This window comes from Natator depressus, chromosome 8 (genome assembly GCF_965152275.1).
Source record: "Natator depressus isolate rNatDep1 chromosome 8, rNatDep2.hap1, whole genome shotgun sequence".
NCBI classification, from domain to species: domain Eukaryota; kingdom Metazoa; phylum Chordata; order Testudines; family Cheloniidae; genus Natator; species Natator depressus.
In genome coordinates this window covers 95,196,802-95,212,697 of record NC_134241.1, presented here as the reverse complement: position 1 = coordinate 95,212,697, position 15,896 = coordinate 95,196,802, and the positions used below count along the sequence as shown (strand labels likewise).

The following is a 15,896-nucleotide window of genomic DNA, read 5'->3' as shown; positions in this document are numbered from 1 at the left end:
GGGGCCTTCCTGCCCCTTTGCACCCCTGCACACATGTTCGTCACAATTTCAGTCCCGAGTATAACGACAGGCCCCAGCTCAGGCTGCTGGTGAAACTAGACTCAGAAGGAGAGGGAAGAGGTCTTTGAGCCATCCAGCGGAGCTGAGTCAGTACGGGTGGTAGTGGCATAGGAGGAGAGGTGCACCCCTATACCTTATAGAGGGTGGCAGAGCTCCCATTCAAAAGTTATTCAGAATTCCTCTTAGGGCTCCTGCTGCTGCATGTTCTTTTTTTCATACAACCCCATTCCATTATGGGCTTTAGCTTAAAAGGGGCATCAAAGAGGGGCTTACAAAGTGCTAGTCAGTAATATAAGCCAGCCATGGATGTAACATCCCCAGTGCAAGTGGTTAACGTCTACATTGATCCTAAGTTGAGGCTTTAATTACAGTACCCTGGAGAGAAAAGAATTTCAGTGTGCTTCATTCTCAAGAAAGGCTATTGGCTAGTTTAGGTGGTTCCCTGTTCATCTCCTGAGTTTGTGGTGGGAAAGTGCATTTATGAAGGTGCAGTTTGCAATTTCAAAAATTGTTAACCCAGAATTAACTGTGGGTTTAAATTCTACCACTTAGACTGCTATATTCATGATCTGCACATACACTCAGGTACTTAGCCACCTCAGCACTGGGATTTATACCCACAATTAATCCCAGGTACAGCGGCCGTCTTTGTTGGCACAAATCTGGACCCACAATCACGGGCACTTTATCCACTGTAGTTTGAATGATTCATATCATGGAGCCTTGCACTGCTTCTTTCAAGATTATTCCGCAGGCTGACAGATCTCACCATTACAAAGTTGTTTTATTATTAACATATCTCACCAATAAAAGCAGAAGCTTGTTATTGCTCATTTTGTATAGGTCTTCCAAGGAGTGCTACAGGAGGGAGGTGGATTCCTCACAGAAGTGACTATCTCTCTGTCCCTTGCAGCAATTTGTGCCTAACAGACTCACACAAATAGTCTTGCCTAGCTGTGGAAGCAGTTTTTTAGTAGGTTAATCCAGTTCTGACTGGGATTAGCAGTGGTCCATACTGTTAACCCTAGGTGTAGACAGCGCAGGTAGAATAGCCCTGCTGATGTTTCTGACCAGGAACACTGCACTCAGGACTCATATTTCATGCCAATTAATGCTCCCTGGGCTGCCTATATGCATGACCATTTGTTCGTAGGACATGATGCCTGCCTGCTCACAAATTGGACAGGGCAGGAAAATCAGGAGACAGACTTTTTGATGGTCTTGACTCACCATTCACATATTGTGCCAACACGTGCTCCAGCCTACCTGCATTCATGGCCAGATGTGTGGAGAGTGTGCTACCTGCTAACAGGTGGTCAGAAACTTGACCCAAAGCAGAGATCACAAGCAATTTACATGGGCAGCCTGCACGACCCTCCCAGTGGCATCTTTCTCTCTGCAGCAAGGCTCTCCTGGGTGCTAGTCTTATTGACATTTACTTCTGATCACACTTGATGACAGTTAGAAGATGAAGAACTGGTAGGCTGCCAAAGCCTGTGATTGAATCCTACAGGGTGTGTGATGGCATGGCCCACACTACAAGTTTCCCACAGACCTATACACTTGGCAAAACCCTATAAGACTACTCAGCATAGTACTGTTTGCACCAGGGCAGTCCCCTGGTAGACACCACCACCACCTCCTCTGTGTTTTGTGAGAAATGCCCATAAGCCAGGTCAGCCCTAACTCGAGGAGAGAATTCATGGCTCTGAATCCTTAGTGGAGGGAAGTGTAACTCACACACCTCCTGGGTGTGGTGTTCTATCCCATCTAGTGGGTGGGTGGGAGGGAAAGACAGAGAGAGGCCTATGGCTTTTAGCTCATGCAGTAGAGGCTCATGCATTTAGCTCCAGAGGCCCCAGGTTCAATCCTCCCTGTCGACAACCGGGGTCTGTCAGCGTTACAACTGGGGGCTCGTCCAGGATTTCAACTGGAAAGTCTCTGAAGCTTGGGACGCACTGCCTTGGCTAGGGGAAGTATGTAACCCACACACCTTCTGGGTGTGGTGTTCTGTCCCATCAAGTAGCACCGAGACCACTTAGAGCAGAGGTGGGCAAACTATGGCCCCCGGGCCACATCTGTCCCGTGGGACCGTCCTGCCCGGCCCCTGAGCTCCTGGCCCAGGAGGCTTGCCCCCGGCCCTTCCCCTGCTGCCCCCCTCCCAAGCAGCTATGCCGCCGCACAGGCAGCGGGGCTGCAAGCGCCTGCCACTCTGAGCGGCATGGTAAGGGGGCAGTGCAAGTTTGGGTAGGGGTGCAGGGGGCGGTTAGGGGCGGGGGTCCCAGGCAGCAGTCGGGGACAGGGAACAGGGGGCGGTTGGATGGGGCGGAGGTTCTGGAGCTGTCAGGGGTCAGGGAACAGGTGGGGTTGGATAGGGTGTGGGACTCCTGGCGGGGCCTGTCAGGGGGCAGGGGTATGGATAGGTTGGGGCTGTCAGGGGACAGGGAGCTGAGGGGGTTGGATAGGGGGTGGGTTCCTGGGGGGGGGCGGTTCGGGGCGGGGGGTCCCAGGAGGGGGCAGTCAGGGGACAAGGAGCAGAGGGGGTTGGATGGGTCAGGGGTTCTGAGGTGGGAAGTGGGAGGGGATGTATAGGAGGCGGGGGCCAGGCTGTTTGGGGGACACAGCCTTCTCTACCCGGCCCTCCATAGTTTCGCACCCCGATGTGGCCCTCGGGCCAAAAAGTTTGCCCACCCCTGACTTAGAGAGAGAAACAGATTAATGAGTCTGCTCTACAGCCTTAGTTAAGAGCCATATGGCTTTTAGCTCATGTAGTAGAGGCTTATTCACTAAGCTCCAGAGGCCCCAGGTTCGATCCCACCCGCCAATGACTGCAGTCTGTCGGTGTTACAGGCACCTAATAGGAGGTGCTTCTAACTACTTTTGTGGGGTGGGGCTTAGCTCCTCTTCCCCCCCAGCATCTTCTATTGGCTAGCTTAGGTGGTTCCCTACTCATCTTGCTGGCTTTTGTGAATCCCATTCTTAGGAGCCTAACTCCCCATGCATTGCCTACAGAGTCTGGGTACCTAACTCAAGGCTGTGGATTCCACTGAGTGGCAGGGAACCCACACATTAGGCATTGCCAGGCTGAGTTTAAGTTTCCTTTTGTGGATCTAGCCCTAAAAGCCTTACATTTTGCCAACATTCTGTAATAGTCTTTTATGCATGACTAAAGGCGAAAGAGGAGTATGTGATGTATCATTTGTTCTCCAGTTATGTGACATAACAATGCACTGAGAATGTGTCCATGAGCTGACTGTAGAATGAGCATCTAAAAATCTCTGCTATAAAACTTGTAACCTTTATGAACCAGAGCCTGTGATTTGTTGCCATATTATTTGTTGTTGCCACTGAGTTCTGGACTTCACTCTTCTCTTTGAGCCTGCTCAGCTGAGCCTCACCAATGCCTGTACTGACATGTGGGGAGGGATAACTTCTTACTTTCTGTGCCACACAAATACCATTTCCTTGGTCCTCTCTCCCCTGCTCTTTCCTACTCTTTGTTCTACTCACTCTGATGTTCTGCCTTAAATTAGCCAGAGAGCTTGTTGGGACAGGGATTATCCTTCAACTCTAAAAAAGAAAATGAGTACTTGTGACACCTTAGAGACTAACAAATGGTCAAGGTTCCTTCCCCACTCTGAACTCTAGGGTACAGATGTGGGGACCCGCATGAAAGACCCCCTGAGCTTATTCTTACCAGCTTAGGTTAAAAACTTCCCCAAGGTACAAACTTTTACCTTTTGTCCTTGGACCTTATGCTGCCACCACCGAGCATGTTAAACAAAGAACAGGGAAAGAGCCCACTTGGAGACATCTTTTTCCTCAAAATATCCCCCCAAGCCCGACACCCCCTTTCCTGGGGAAGGCTTGATAAAAATCCTCACCAATTTGCATAGGTGAACACAGACCCAAACCCTTGGATCTTAAGAACAATGAAAAAAGCAATCAGGTTCTTAAAAGAAGAATTTAAATGAAAGAAAAAGTAAAAGAATCACCTCTGTAAAATCAGGATGGTGAATACCTTACAGGGTAATTAGATTCAAAACATAGAGATTCCCTCTAGGCAAAACCTTAAGTTACAAAAAGACACAAAAACAGAAATATACATTCCATTCAGCACAGCTATTTTACCAGCCATTTAAACAAAACAGAAACCTAACACATCTCTAGCTACATTACTTACTAAGTTCTAAGACTCCATTCCTTTTCTGTTCCCGGCAGAACAGAAGGTGACACAAGTACTCCTTTTCTTTTTGTGGATACAGACTAACATGGCTGCTACTCTGAATCCTTCAACTCTGCACTTGTACAGCCCTAGCACTATGTCTGTCTGGAGTTACGCCTGATCCTGCCTTGACCTCTAGCTGCCAGTGTAATACGATCAGCACTGCACAATAATATAATAGCAGAAGTACAGGCCGAAATGACATTCATAACTTCCACATTCAGCATAAGCTCTTCTGCAGGATGATAATATTAAAGCCAGTTATTCCAATCAATAGATGGGAATGGCCCTAGTTAAAATGTTCCAAAGTGTCACATTAGCTCAGAATAAGAATGCTATTAATATGAATTTAGAAACAGCTAGGGGTTTGGACATTTCAGTTGCAGTCCCTAGTCACCTTCAGCTTGTTTACAGCATGTGCAAGCTCTCAAGATGGAAATTACTCCGCACACAACTAAACTTCCCATCCAAACATTTATACAGAGAACTATGTTATATTTTTATTTCAACATGTTTTCTGGCTCTGTGAAAGGAGCAGCCTTTGGTATGACAGGGAGCTCTGCTTTGAGAGGCTGCAGTTGACAGTTGTGGATGAAGCTTCATTTAAACAAACAACAACAACAAAGTCAGCATAGAAAAGAGATTTTGACTTAGAAATATACTTTTAAAAAAAACATCAAGATGAAGCATACTGAAGAGATAAGAGAAAAGGGATAAAGAAAGATTCTAAATAGAGAAGAAACGGGAATGTTAACAGAATATCAGTAGACAAGCTTAGTGAGGTTTATCAGATTTGGACAAAAGAGAGGATTGCTATCAATCCTCCACAAGTACTCAGAGTTTAATACGAAAGACAACACATTTGTCCTCGTCCAGGAGAAAAAAATCCTTAATTTGATAAACAACCACACCTAAAGTGCCTTCTTTACAGCATTTCAGTACTTTCCATTCCATCTGCTTTATTTAAAAGTGAATTTAATTCATGTGAAAAGTGCTGGACTGACAGGTCTGGAGACTGAAAGCCTTTTATTTGTTTTAATGCACAGGAAAGGTGAAACAGTAGAAATACTTTCCTACCAGTGTGCCTCAGCCCAGTCGTAGACTGAGAGAGCAGCTCACCCTACATTTCTGCTCGGTCCTTGGCCTCTCTCCACTGTGGCTGCCAATTAGCATCCATAACACTGGGGGCTGTTTTGTGGTGTGGACACCTGTCCACAGAGAACTGGCCAAAAGCCACTAATGTGGTTCACACAGGCTACTTAATAGCTTCAGAAGACGATAAAATTTGTCCTCAGAGTAATTTCCATGTTAAAAATTCACATGTGCATGGAACAAGCTGAAGATAACAATGGATACATCAACTGAAATGCCCAGAAAGGAAATTCTCAGAAGTTTCTAAATCCGTATTAATAGCATAATTAACCTGAAATAAAGTGATACTTAGAACACAGTTTACTACCTTTTTAGGAGTTACTTCTGAGCATTGAAAAAATGAAGTTAAATAAAAGCTATTTAAAACAGCTTTCTATTAAAAATGGACTCAATACTGCAATCCTTGTTTGCGTAAGTAGTGCAACTAAAGTGAGGGTTGCAGGTTTTAGTCCTAACATTGTTTTAAGATCATTAATTCAGCACTCAAAAAAAATCACCTTTTCAAGAAATAAGTAGTTCTGATGTGGAGCTGAAACATCCTCTAATCCAAATTTCTTTTCAGCGCAAAAGAAAGATGCATTTAGTATGTACTTTTATGGAAATTTATATTGAGACATACATATAGACAATGGGTAAAAAAATTTTAAAAAGCCTAAGTCACATTTTCAAAAGTGAGGCAGGCACTTTGGAGCCTAAGTCTCAGTGAAAGTCAATGTGACTTAAGCTTCTAAGGGCATCTCTACACTGCCTTGCAGTTCAGACGAAGGGGGGTGTGAATAGCTGTGCACACCAGAGACTACATTAGTGTGAACTTGGGACCTTTTAAGTTTGTGTCCACAGCATCCACACGGGGGAGTAGCTCAGCACTTTGGTGTGCACTGCTATTCACACCCCCTTAGTCTGAACGGAGGGGCAGTGCAGACGATGGGACTAGGCTTTTTGAAAAATGTGTCACGAGAATGTAATTTATACTTATAGATCAGTTTGGTGAGCCGTGTCAAGCCTTTCTATGTGACTATGCTACTGCTGTTCTTTTGAATCTGCAACAATGAAAAGAATGATCAAAAACGGTACTGGGCTAAATTCATTTATTTAATGGCTCATTTCGGTATGTTTAGTTTATGAATACAATCCACTAAAAAAAAGGTTACCTACCTTTTGAAACTGCTGTTCTCCGAGATGTGTTCCACATGTCCATTCCAGGTGTGTGCGCGCCCACATACATGGTCATCGGAGATTTTTGCCTTAGCAGTAGTCATACGGTTGGGTGTGGCGCCCCCTTGAGTGCTGAGCTCATGCGTTGGCATACCAAGCGCCACCGGCCCTACGCCCCCTCAGTTCCTTCTTGACGGCAACTCTGACAGAGGAGCAGGAGGGAGGGTAATGGAATGGACATGAGCAACACATCTCGAAGAACAACAGTTATGAAAGGTAGGTAACCATTTTTTCTTCTTTGAGTGCTTGCTCAAGTCAATTCCCTTCTAGGTGACTCAAGCAGTATCAATGCAGGTGGGCTCAGAGTTCACGATCTTGCAGCTTGCAGCAGTGCTCTGCCAAAGCCAGCGTCACCTCGAGCAAATGTGTGGACAGATGACCAGGTAGCCGCCCTACAGATCTCCTGGATTGGTACCTGTGCCAGGAAGGCAGCTGATGACCTAGTCGAATGTGCTGTCATGATAGCTGGCAGAGGCACCTTCGCCCGCTCATAGCAGTAGCAGATGCAGGCTATGATCCAGGACAAAATCCTCTGAGCAGACACTGGGCGACCTTTCATTTTGTCTGCCACCACAAGGAACAACTGTGTTGACTTACATAACGGCTTCGTTCTATCTATGTAGAAGGCCAGTGCCCTCCTGACGTCCAGGGTGGTAGCCTGCACTCCTCATCTGACGCATGAGGCTTTGGAAAGAAGACGGGTAAGTATATGTCCTGGCCAGTATGAAACTAGAAAACGACCTTGGGCAGAAATGCTGGGTGTGGTTGCAGCTGAGCTTATCCTTGTAGAAGACCGTATAGAGTGGCTTCAAAGTAAGTGCTCTGATCTTGGACACCCTGCAGGCCAACGTTATCATGACCAGGAATGAAACCTTCCAGGAGAGAAGCAGGAGACAGCAGGAAGCCAGAGGCTCAAAGGGAGGCCCCATCAGCCTCAACAACACAAGATTCAGGTTCCAGGGAGGGATGGGATCCTGGACGTGCAGGCAGAGCTTTCAAAAAACGTGCTGTCATGTTGTGAGCAAAGATCGACCTGCCTTGGAATGGAGGATGGAAAGCCAAGATAGCGGCCAGGTGAACCATGATTGATGATAGGGACAAACCCTGGAGTTTGAGGTGCAATAAATAATCCAGGATTTCCTCCAGCAGGGCCTGCTAGGCCTGGATACGCCATTCCTAGGCCCAGCACATGAACCTTTTCCATTCAGCCAGGTAAGTCGCTATGGTGGAGGGTTTCCTGCTACCCAGCAAGACCTGCTGAACACGGGCTGAGCGTGCCCATTCGTTCACACTTTGCCATACAGTAGCCAAGCTGTCAAGTGCAGAGCTGCCGGGTTAGGGTGCAAAAGGCTGCCGTGGTCTGTGACAGCAGCTCCGGCCAGAGAGGCAGCTGCAGCAGGGGACTCATAGAACCATAGAATATCAGGGTTGGAAGGGATCTCAGGAGGTCATCTAGTCCAACCCCCTGCTCAACGCAGGACCGATCCCCAACTAAATCATCCCAGCCAGGGCTTTCTCAAGCTTGACCTTAAATATATCCAAGGAAGGAGATTCCACCACCTCCCTCGGTAACACATTCCAGTGTTTCACCACCCTCCTAGTGAAAAAGTTTTTCCTAATATCCAACCTAAACCTCCCCCACTGCAACTTGAGACTGTCATCAGTCTCCTTGTTCTGTCATCAGCTACCATTGAGAACAGTCTAGATCCATCCTCTTTTGGAACCCCCTTTCAGGTAGTTGAAAGCAGCTATCAAATCCCCCCTCATTCTTCTCTTCTGCAGACTAAACAATCCCAGTTCCCTCAGCCTCTCCTCATAAGTCATGTGTTCCAGTCCCCTAATCATTTTGGTTGCCCTCCACTGGACTCTTTCCAATTTTTCCACATCCTTCTTGTAGGGTGGGGGCCAAAACTGGACACAGTACTCCAGATGAGGCCTCACCAATGTCGAATAGAGGGGAACGATCATGTCTCTCGATCTGCTGGCAATGCCCCTACGTATACATCCCAAAATGCCATTGGCCTTCTTGGCAACAAGGGCACACTGCTGACTCATATCCAGCTTCTCGTCCACTGTAACCCCTAGGTCCTTTTCTGCAGGACTGCTCCCGAGCCATTCGGTCCCTAGTCTGTAGTGGTGCATGGGATTCTTCTGTCCTAAGTGCAGGACTCTGCACTTGTCCTTGTTGAACCTCATCAGATTTCTTTTGGCCCAATCCTCCAATTTGTCTAGGTCCCTCTGTAACCTATCCCTACCCTCCAGTGTATCTACCTCTCCTTCAAGTTTAGTGTCATCTGCAAACTTGCTGAGGGCGCAGTCCACACCATCCTCCAGATCATTTAAGAAGATATTGAACAAAACTGGCCCGAGGTCCAACCCTTGGGGCACTCCACTTGATAGCGGCTGCCAACTAGACATGGAGCCATTGATCACTACCCATTGAGCCCAACAATCTAGCCAACTTTCTATCCACCTTATAGTCCATTCATCTAGCCCATACTTTTTTAACTTGCTACTGAAAGGCTCATCAACGTGCCGAACCAGTGCTGGCAAGGCCACGCAGGGGCTGTTAGGATAATTCTCGCCCTGTCTTGCTGGATCTACACAAGGACACTGTGAATCAATGGCACTGGCAGGAAGGCATACATCAACACCCCTGACTATGGAATGTGAAAGGCATCTGACAGGGAGCCCCTGTCCATGAACAGGGCATGTGGCATTTTCTGTTCTGCCTAGTCGCAAACGGGTAGGCCCCCACCTCTGGAAGATTATGCTGCCCACCTCCAGATGGAGCAACCACTTGTGGCAAGACAGGAAAGTCCTGCTGAGATGATCTGCTAAGACGTTCCTGGTCCCAGGCAGGTGTGCGACTATCAGATGAATAGCATGCCACACACAAAAATCCCAAAGGCGGAGAGCTTCTTGACAAAGGGCTGAAGACCCAGCACTGCCCTGCCTGTTGATGTAATACATCGCAGCAGTATTGTCCATCAGGATCTCCACCACCTTGCCCTTCAGGTGGGGCAAGAAAGCCTGGCAGGCCAGGCGAACTGCTTTTAGCTCCCTGATGTTGATGTGGAGGGCCAGATTGTCCCGCAACCAGCAGCCCTGGGTGCTCAGCTTGCCCAGGTGGGCTCCCCAGCCCAGGTCTGAAGCATTGGAGACCAGCGTCAACAACAGGGACACAAAGGGGACTCCCTCCAACAATGACCCTGGGTCCACGCACCAATCCAGGGATAACCTGATGTGGCCTGGCACCCACCCTATCCAGTCTAGGTCATGCCTGTTGGGGATGTAGATGGATGCTAGCCAGGCTTGCAGAGGCTGAGATGGAGCCAAACATGGCTGACCACGTATGTACACGCAGCCATGCGGCCCAACAACCGCAGGCAAGTGTGAGCCGTGGTGAGCATGTGGTTCTTTACATGGGAGATCAAGTCTGACGTGGCCTGAAAATGCGCTTCCGGAAGGTATGGAGTCGAGAACCGCCCCAATGAACTCTATTTGCTGGACGGATATTAAGGAGGATTTTTTCTCGAGGCTCCTCTGCATTTGCTCCCGAGACCTGCCCTTGATGAGCCAATTGTCGAGATACGGGAAGACCTGGATCCCTCGACGTCTCAGGTAAGCAGTCACTGACGCCATACATTTTGTGAACACCCTAAGGGCCGATGAGAGGCCAAAGGGGAATACCGTAAATTGGAAATGCCGTTCGCCCACTATAAAAACAGAGGAAACGTCTGTGACCTTGGAATATGGAGATATGGAAATAGGTATCCTTCAAGTCAAGGGCGGCGTACCAGTCTCCCGGATCCAGGGAGGAGATGATGGAGGCCAGGGAGACCATGCAAAACTTCAACTTTCTGAAAGACTTGTTGAGGTGTCGCAGGTCCAGAATGGCTCTGAGGCTTCCTTTTGCTTTGGGATTAGGGAGTAGCAGGAATATAACCCTTTTCCTTCATGTCGCAAGGGACCTCTTCCACTGCCCCCACGCACAAGATGTTCTCAACCTCTTGAATGAGGAGTTTCTTGTGAGAAGGGTCCCTGAAGAGGGGCGGGAAGGAGGAGATGGGGCGGGGGGAGGTAGAAGGCAGGGCCGGCCAAAAACTGCAGGGTATAACCATGAGATACTATGTCCAGCACCCAACAGTCCAAGGTGACTTGGACTAGGCCGAATGGTAGATATGAAGACACTCGAGGAAAGAGCCAGATGGATCCTGGAAGGTGACTGGGGCATCGCTCTCGACCGCACCCTCAAAATGAGCGCTTCTGGCCCCCGGGGTGTTTTGCTGAGCCGGGCTGCATGGGTGAGCGGGAGGAGGAAGGGTGACAGTGGCTGAAACTAGTGTCTCTGTCCCTTCTTCTTGCAGATCCCCGATGAGACTGCCAAGGCCTAGGAGGCGAGGGGAACTGGAACTGCTTTCTCACAGGCTGCAGTGGATGCATGCCCAGCAAGTAAAGGGTGGCCCCAGTGTCCTTTAGGCCATGCAGCCTTGCATACGTCTGGTCAGAAAAGAGACCATTCCCATTGAATGGGAGGTCGTGGATGGAGGTCTGCATTTCTTGGGAGAGACCTGCAGTCTGATGCCAGGAGCTGTGCCTCATAACCACTGCCACTGCAACCACCCTAGCTGCTGACTCTGCCGCGTCCCATGCCATTTGGAAGGAGCACCTGGCAGCCACAGTGCCCTCCTCCACCAGGGTGCCAAATTCCTGGGCCAAACCCTGTGGAATGGACTCCTTTAACATATGGAGGGAGTCCCATAAGTTAAAGTTGTAACAGCCCAAGAAGGCCTCATGGTTCGCCACCGGGAACTGCAAACTAGCTGTTGAATAAATATTTCTTCCAAACAGATCCAACCCTTTGGCCTGTTTATTTTTGAGGGTCTAACTGGTATGCCCCTGCTTGTCTTTTTTATTGGCCACAGAGACCACCAGCGAGCTGGAGGGTGGGTATGGAGGTATTCAAACCCCTTGGCCGGGACAAAGTATGTTTTCCGGCCCTTTTTGAGGTGGGAGGAATGGAGGAAGGAGCTTGCCAGAGGCTCTTGGCAATCTTAAAGACACAATCATGCACTGATGGTGCAACACAGGTTGGGGTAGAGGCTGACAGGACATTAAAAAGGTGTCTGCCTCCTCAGCCATCTTCTCCACGTCCAGGTCCAAGTTCTTAGCCACCCGCCGTAGCAGGGCCTGGTGTTCTTTGAAAGCATCCGGCACGTTGGCCCTTGAGGGTCCCGCAACCACCTCATCTGGGGATGAGGACAATGACTGCACCGCCAGGGAAGGCTCTGGAGCATCTTCCCCCATAAGGGAGGGAAGCTTAGGGGTGAGCGCAGTTCCCTCTGCCTCGACCACCGAGCATGGCTCGTGCACCGAGCCTGGTGCCGTCAGCGCCGCCAGCTGTTGTTCCGAGGTGACGGCCGATGAGCAGTGCGAAGGGGGCATTGGCACAACTGGCATTCCCACGCTCCACAATAAGGCCAGTGCCCTGGCCACTGGCCGTGCTGCCAAGTCGGTGCTGTCGACGTGGTTTCAGGTGCCTATTCGTGCTGGTGCAGTCTAGGTGAGGGGCTAAACTGAGCTTCCGTGTCGGAAGAATTCCCTTCCAGTGACCATGGTGGGGCCACCAACGCCTGGGTTTGTTTGCTGACCGTTGCCATCAGAGACGGGTGCCTGGAGCGAGGTGATCAGTGCCAGTGCCAAGGGGGACCGGAGATGCGATGGAGAGCGCTCCCACGAGGCAGGCAACTGCAGTACGCCAAGAGGACGACCGACAGGCAGTAAGAAGGAACTGAGAGAGCGTTGGGCCGGTGGAGCCTGATATACCGATCCATGAGTGCGGCACTCAAGGGGGTGCTACAACTGGCTCCACAGACACCGCTAAGGCAAAAATCTCCGATGACCACAAATGTGGGTGTGCACACACCTGGAATAGAATCGACATGAGCAAGCATGCAAAGAATAGTTGATACTGAAACGCCACTACCCGTCACCTACAGCCCCCAACTAAAACCTCTTCAGCACATCATCAAGGATCTACAACCTATCCTATCACTCTCACAGACCTTGGGAGACTGGCCAGTCCTCACTTACAGACAGCCTCCCAATCTGAAGCAAATACTCACCACACAACAAAAACACTAACTCAGGAACCAAACCCTGCAACAAACCCCGGTGCCAACTCTGTCTGTATATCTATTCAAGGGACACCATCATAGGACCTAACTACATCAGCCACACCATCAGGGGATCATTCACCTACACATCTACCAATGTGATATATTCCATCATGTGCCAGCAATGCCCCTCTGCCATGTACTTTGGCCAAACCGGACATCTCTACGCAAAAGAATAAATGGACACAAATCTGACATCAGGAATTATAACATTCAAAAACCAGTAGGAGAGCACTTCAATCTCCCTGGACATTCAATAACAGACTTAAAAGTTGCAATTCTTCAACAAAAAAAACTTCAAAAACAAATTCCAATGAGAAACTGCAGAACTGGAATTAATTTTCAAACTGGACACCATCAAATTAGGCCTGAATAAAGACTGGGAGTGGCTGGGCCATTACAAAAAGAAATTTCTCCCTGCTGATACTCACATCTTCTTGTCAACTGTTTGAAATGGGTCACCTTGTTTACATTGGCCTCATTAGCACTAAAAAAGTGATTTCCACCCCTTCTTGACAACTGTTGAGAATAGCCCACTTCCACCTTAATTGAATTGGCTTGTTAGCACTGACCCCCACACTCGGTAAGGCAACTCCCATCTTTTCACATGCTGTGTATTGATACCTCCCTACTGTATGTTCCACTCCATGAATCTGATGAAGTGGGTTTTAGCCCACGAAAGCTTATGCTCAAATAAATTTGTTAGTCTCTTAAGGCAGTGGTTCTCAAACTTTTGTACTGGTGACCCCTTTCAAATAGCAAGCCTCTGAGTGTGACTCACCCTTATAAATTAAAAACTTTTTTATATATTTAACACTATTCTAAATTCTGGATGCAAAGCGAGGTTTGGGGTGGAGGCTGACAGCACGCGACCCTCCATGTAATAACCTCACGACCCCCGAGGGGTCACGACCCCCAGTTTGAGAACCCCTGCTCTAAGTGCCACAAGGACTCCTCGTTGTTTTTGCTGAAATACACCATGAAAAATGTGCTTGTTTTCTTGTGGAACACAAATCCTGAGCTGAGCTGCATGTACAGTGGCAAAAGGAACTTCACTATGGACATAGAGAACAATTTATTTTATGTTGTAAGGTGCATGATGACAAACAGAAGGATGATATGCTCCCACCAACTAAAGTCATCTCTGCTCTAGAACACATAAAGTCACTGTGGTTGCCCCAATAAATATGAGATCTGAATTTGTCCTTCTAAATGCCCGCATAATATTTTAAGGGAGATTATCTATTGATCTCACCACATTGGAGGTTGGAAATACTTACAAGAACTGTGAATAACTGAAGAAAAAAGGTGTGTGTAAGTAACACTACCCAGGAATCTTGTAATGGACCATAATCAACTGGTCAATGCACTCAACAGTTCATAGAATTATCAGCAACCGTTAAATACTGCATTCCCATTCCCACATGTGTAATTAGTGGCTAAACAAAACTCCCTTGGGTGACTTTTTATGATATTTCCCACTTACTGTGTTGACTTTTTTGTTTTTAATCATGAAAGAATAAATGTTTGAACTAGGAAAAAAATTACTGTCCACAACATCAAAATTAGGGGACATATTTCACGCATAGTACATAAAATCTTTTGCCAAAGACCAAAAAACATGACAACAGACACGGAAAGGCACCAGTGGAACAAACAGAGAGATAGAGCCCTTAAGGGTGTAGTTACCCAGAGTTATCAGCAGTTCCAACTTGGATTCCATACTGCTGACTTAAAAAAATAAACGTATAAAGTGTCTGAGAAATGAGCTATGTCATATTGGAGGATTAGAACTGACAGGCCTGGAGAAAAAAAGTGAACTTCAAAGAGAGTAATCTCGCTGAAGAAAGGGAGATCATTTGAGCCACACACAAAAAATCAAGCGTTAATAGCCTTACCAATTTGGCTGTGTGATCTTGTCAGAACTTCTAAATTGACCAGAGGTGGGCATAGCCAGTACCTGGATGGCAGCCCTCAAATAAAACAGAGACTCTGCAAGAAGTAAAAAGAAAAGGAGTACTTGTGGCACCTTAGAGACTCACGAACGCTTATGCTCAAATACATTTGTTAGTCTCTAAGGTGCCACAAGTACTCCTTTTCTTTTTGCGAATACAGACTTACACGGCTGCTACTCTGAAATCTGCAAGAAGTGATGCTAGTGATTTAGGAGGAAGCACTCTTTCCCTCTGAATCAGCAATACATCCATGATCCAGAATGGGACCTGAGGCAGTGTGCTGTCTTTAGGAAGACACACAAAACCCATTGTCTATTGCCGATTTATGCCCCTACAGCACTTTCTGCACGAGTATGCATGCTAACCAGTATATCTTAACCAAATTCCAGCTGTGTTCTGTAGCTGTAACTGCATTTTACTAGAGTGACAATAGAATACTCAGTTGTACACAAAATCTACTCTACATTCCTCAAGTAGCTCCAACTTTCATTTCTCCTCCTAAAATCTGCTGAATAGCATTGTCAATATAGAGTGACTGTGGAGTTTGTTGGTGAGAAAAATCATCCATTCATACGCAATCTATCAATCACTTTAAGAGCCTTTTGGAAGAAAGCTGCTAAATAGATATTAGGTATTATTATAACTCACCAGTAGTGCAACCAGCCTCGTCAATTCCACTTTCACAGTCTTTTTCCCCATCACATCTCCAGGATGATGGGATACATTTGTTGCTTGAGTCTCCACAGCTAATTTTTTCAGCTGGGCACACTTGTTTGGCTAAAAAAAAAAAAAGAAAATACAAGGAAAATAAATGTAGATATGAAAACAGCAGTAGACATTAAAGAGATATTGCTTTAGTAAATTTAATGTGGCCAAATTCTGAAACTGATATCCAGGTAAAATTCCTATAATAAGTGGCAGAGACCATTGATATCAATGGGAATTGGGCATGTTTAGAATACCAAAAGTCAAATGCAGATACATCACAATAAAAGAACTTCAGAACTGATTTTTATCTAACTATTCAGCAAATAATTTAGCTACTAGTAGATCAATTAATAATAATAAATGTGTCAGATAATGTGGTGGTGGGGGTTGTTGTTTTTTTGT

General features: G+C 47.2%; 1 protein-coding gene across 2 annotated transcripts in view; it reads right to left on the bottom strand.

Annotated features, from left to right (window-relative positions):
* Positions 1-15,896, bottom strand: part of LRP8 (LDL receptor related protein 8) — a 278,497-nt gene that overhangs the window by 66,275 nt on the left and 196,326 nt on the right. For both annotated transcript variants that reach the window (XM_074961709.1, XM_074961710.1), the window contains exon 4: positions 15,435-15,563. In XM_074961709.1, the coding sequence (XP_074817810.1) occupies positions 15,435-15,563 (129 nt within the window). The remainder of the gene's footprint in view (positions 1-15,434; positions 15,564-15,896) is intronic.